General features: G+C 37.7%; 1 protein-coding gene across 3 annotated transcripts in view; it reads right to left on the minus strand.

Annotated features, from left to right (window-relative positions):
* Positions 1 to 217: 217 nt before the first annotated feature.
* The window catches only part of TMLHE (trimethyllysine hydroxylase, epsilon), a 164,087-nt gene continuing 160,259 nt past the window's right edge, over positions 218 to 4,045 (minus strand). For all 3 annotated transcript variants that reach the window (XM_037734140.1, XM_017516222.2, XM_017516223.2), the window contains 2 exons: positions 2,014 to 2,152; positions 218 to 1,278 (listed from right to left, as the gene is read on the minus strand). In XM_037734140.1, the coding sequence (XP_037590068.1) occupies positions 1,147 to 1,278; positions 2,014 to 2,152 (271 nt within the window). In that variant the 3' untranslated portion in view covers positions 218 to 1,146. The remainder of the gene's footprint in view (positions 1,279 to 2,013; positions 2,153 to 4,045) is intronic.

Below are 4,045 nucleotides of genomic sequence, written 5' to 3' on the forward strand. Positions count from 1 at the left end.
CTCTAAAACCTTTCTGCAATTATTCCTCATAGGAATTACCACACGGGTGAGTTTGTTCAAGAGGAGCTGTTGGTGACTTCCTAGTTTAACTCCTATAGAGATGACTTGTATGGAAGGTAAAACACTACATTTTAACTCAGTTCCCACCTTATCACTGAGCTTGTGCTATCAAGCAGTTCTTACAATGTTTGGAGTTCTATTAGACTCGAGAAAAATCTAGGGTTTCAGTTAAACACTTTAATCCACAGGCCTATGCAAAGGACTGTCTCAAGGTAGTCACTAGCCCATGGGTTCTCAAAGTATGATCTGCAGAGCCCTGGAGGAGTCTCTGTTTCCCTTTTAGTGGGTCTGCAGATTAAATTATTTTTTATAGTAACACCAAGATGAGCTATATTCAATTAGGCATTTTCCTTTTGAAATTAAGCAGACTTTTGGAAACCAAGATGTGCATAGCCCTGTGGTAGGCTAAGTGGAAGTTATAAAGGCAACAGTAGCTTTTTTTCCCCCTCCCATTACCTCATGAGGGTACAGAGGACTCTTCCAGAGGCTACCTAACATATGATTATGTTGTCTCTCTGATAGCTGAGGGATGTGCACTTCTGTTTTCTTGAGTTTTAAATATTTATGTCTTAATACCTAAAATAATTGGTATCAATAGATAGAACCCACACCCAAGAACTCCTTGGGGCCCTCAATAACTTTTAAGAGTGTTAAGATGTCCTAAGACCAAAAATTTTGCAAACTGCTGCTTTATCAGGATTTTTTTATTTCTAGAATGCATTTCTTTCTAACTGATCTACTTGGGGAAAAAAAATCTTTACCTCATGGCAATTATTGCTTTCCTATCAATATGGAGATTATATTTCTGAAGGAGATTGACCAAAATTATATTAAAAGGTTAAAAAAAAAAGTGGATCCATGTTATAACATGAGGAAGAGAGCTACCACACTAGATGGCTGACATTAGATAACTCAGAGCCCCCTGTCTCTCACAAGTTTCCCTTACTGGAGAAAGGGTCAGCCTCTGTTTTGTGGGATAGGATAAGGAGACAATCTGAAGTAGAGTTTGACACAATATTATTCTACCCATATAAAATTCTGGTAGCCAGTGTGCCAGGTGTATTCATAATCCCGATGCTGTCAATTTTAAGCCTGAAGTCCCAAGAGGCGAGCAGTGTTTAATACATCATCTCTTGTTAAATAGCAGCCACAGAGTTGGCGGTAGCCAGTGAAGCATTCCCTGCCATGTAGGACACGCCAGTTGTCTATAAATAGGACCTGTGAATGGGCAAAAAAAATAAAAAAACAAAAACAAAACAAAACAAAAACAAAACAAAACAAAACAAAAAAACAAAGAGAGAGAGAGAAAACACTATCAGAAGAAAGGCAGACCAAAGGAACCCTAAGTCAGAAGAGATCATTTAAAAGACAGGCTTTAGGTTGTTCTCTGGTTACATTAAATGAGGTATTTTTCTTTTGAAATTAAACAAACTTTTGGAAACTAAGATGTGTATAGCCCTGGAGTAGACTAAATGGAAGTTACAGAGGCAATAGTAGGTAATAGGCCCTGCACTTGAGGAGCTTCTGTTTCTCAAGTAATTGTTCTCTTATCAAAGGAAATTAGATAATTGGTTTCTTTCTTTTTCTTTCTCTTTATTTTTATTCTACCCTTTCTCAAAGGGTTAAACTATCTCATTACATTTTATGCTAAGCTGAAGGTATTTTTCATCCAGAGGAAATATCAAAATAAAAATGGATCATGAAGCTGGAAGAACCCTTGGGGGTCATCTAGTTAAACACCCTCATCATACAAATAGGGTTACTGATGCCTGGAGATGGGATGAGGCTCGCTTCCAGGGCATTCAGTGAGTGAGTGGCAGGACCATGACCAACACCAAGAACACTTTTCTCTTTTTCCTTTGCAACACTGTGACTTGCATATTAAGTAAGTACCCATTCTTCACTGCTTCGGTATTACAGGCTTGCTTGACATCTTTAGAGATTAGGACCCACCCTGCCAGGCTTTAGTTTGACCCAAAACTCATTCTCAGGTCTCCTCAACTCTATCGTTAGAGTCCGGTGTGCTATATACCAACGATGGATGACATCATAAGGAACGGTATTGATGACAGCCCGGTCATAGTTGTTGTACCTAACATGGAATCATAAGAAGAAAGATCTCAAACACATGTTAAAGACATCTTTTGTTTAATGAACAATTTTACATAAGCCTTTCCCTATGTTCAATACTTGTCCCAGAGATGAAGTGACAATAAGTCAATGTTCTCTCAGGAATACAGCATTGGAGAGAGGAGTTCCACTGCCTATTGACCATGTCTTGTTTTTCTTTGAATAATCTAGGGATACAGGATAGAAGTTAAGTTCCAACTGATTTCTCTCATCTTACGATATTATATTTTATCAAAAATACTTTCCACAGGGTAAGTCTTTACTGGCCAAAGTTCATGGAAGCATTTGGGAAAGCTCTGAGCTTTCTCCTCACCAAGCTGAGGTGGGGTGAACAAGAGAGGTTGTATTAACAAATCTTTCTTTTTAACAGGATGACTTACAACTTCTCAAGTGTCTCCCTTTGTAGGAGGAATAGCCTAATGGACCGTTCACCCAGGGATCTTCAATTATTCATTCAACCCTAACATTTATTTGCATGCTGGCTACATGCTAGGCAGTCTATCAGGCATTAAAGATACAAGGATGACTACAGCAGACATGACCCCAGTCTTCAGAGTGTTTGCCTTCTATTGAGGAAGACAGATGATAAACAAGTAATAAATACATAAACAAGGTAATTTCAACTAGTTATAAATGCTATGAAAAAATAATAGTGTTATGTAATAAAGAATGACTGGAAATAAATCTATTTCACAAGGAGTGTTAAGTGAAGGATTTTTTGAAGAAGTGTTATTTGAGCTGTTACCTGCATGACACGAGACCAACAATGTAATAAGCTGAGGGGAGAGCATTTCAGGCAAAGGGAACAGAAAATACACAGCCTTGGGGTGGAATGGAGTTTTATTCTGTTTGCAGAACTGTAAGAAGGTCATGTGGCTGGAGCCGAGTAAACAAGGGTAATAATGGTGGGAGAAATTATGCAGAAGAGGTAGCCAGGGGCTAGATCATGTATACATTGCCATGTGGGCCATGGTAAGGACTTTGGATTTTATTCTGAGTACCATGGGAAGCCACTGAAAAACCTTGCCTAAGATAATGGGTTTCTGTTTTGCCTAAGGCAAATTAACTTTTCACTGACGTATAGTACACATACAGAAAACTATACAAATCGTAAGCTTGATGAATTTTCATGATGTAATCACCTCCATATCACTAGCACCTAGGTCAATAAACAGATCATTACCAGAACCCCAGAACTCTCCCTGATGCCCCTTTCCAGTAACACCCTACCCCCAACCCAAGGGTAACTACCATCTTGACTTCTGTCACCAAAGATTAGTTTTGCCTGTTTATATAAAACTTTATATAAATGCAATCACAATATGTATTCATTTGTGTCTGTCTTCTTTCATTTAATATTATCTTTAGGAGATTAATCATTGTTTAGCAATAGTTTAATGGTGCTATATAGAAGTTGATTGTGTGATCACATCACAATTTATTTATCCATTCTGCCATTGATGGACTTAGGAGTAATTTCCGGTTTGGAACTACTACAAATGGTGCTGATAAGAACATTTTATTACATGTCTTTTGGTGAATAAATACATTAACTTCTGTTTGAAATAAACTTAAGAATGGAACTTATGGATCATAAGGTATGTGTATTCTCAGATTTAATAGATACTACCAAAGATATTCTTTCCAAAGATAAATTGACATCCACTCATGCCATTTTTTAGCCTCTCAGGCAATATTCATTAGTGTTAGATAGTATATGGCACAATCAGAGCCAATATTCTTAGTTTGTTGCATATAAAACAAGCATAATAACATCTGCTTCACTGATCTAATTGGGCTACTGCAAGAATCAAATGAAAAAATAGGCTGGGCATGGCGGCTCATGCCTGTAATC

Source organism: Cebus imitator, unplaced genomic scaffold, assembly GCF_001604975.1.
Source record: "Cebus imitator isolate Cc_AM_T3 unplaced genomic scaffold, Cebus_imitator-1.0 Scaffold576, whole genome shotgun sequence".
Classification (NCBI taxonomy): Eukaryota; Metazoa; Chordata; class Mammalia; order Primates; family Cebidae; genus Cebus; species Cebus imitator.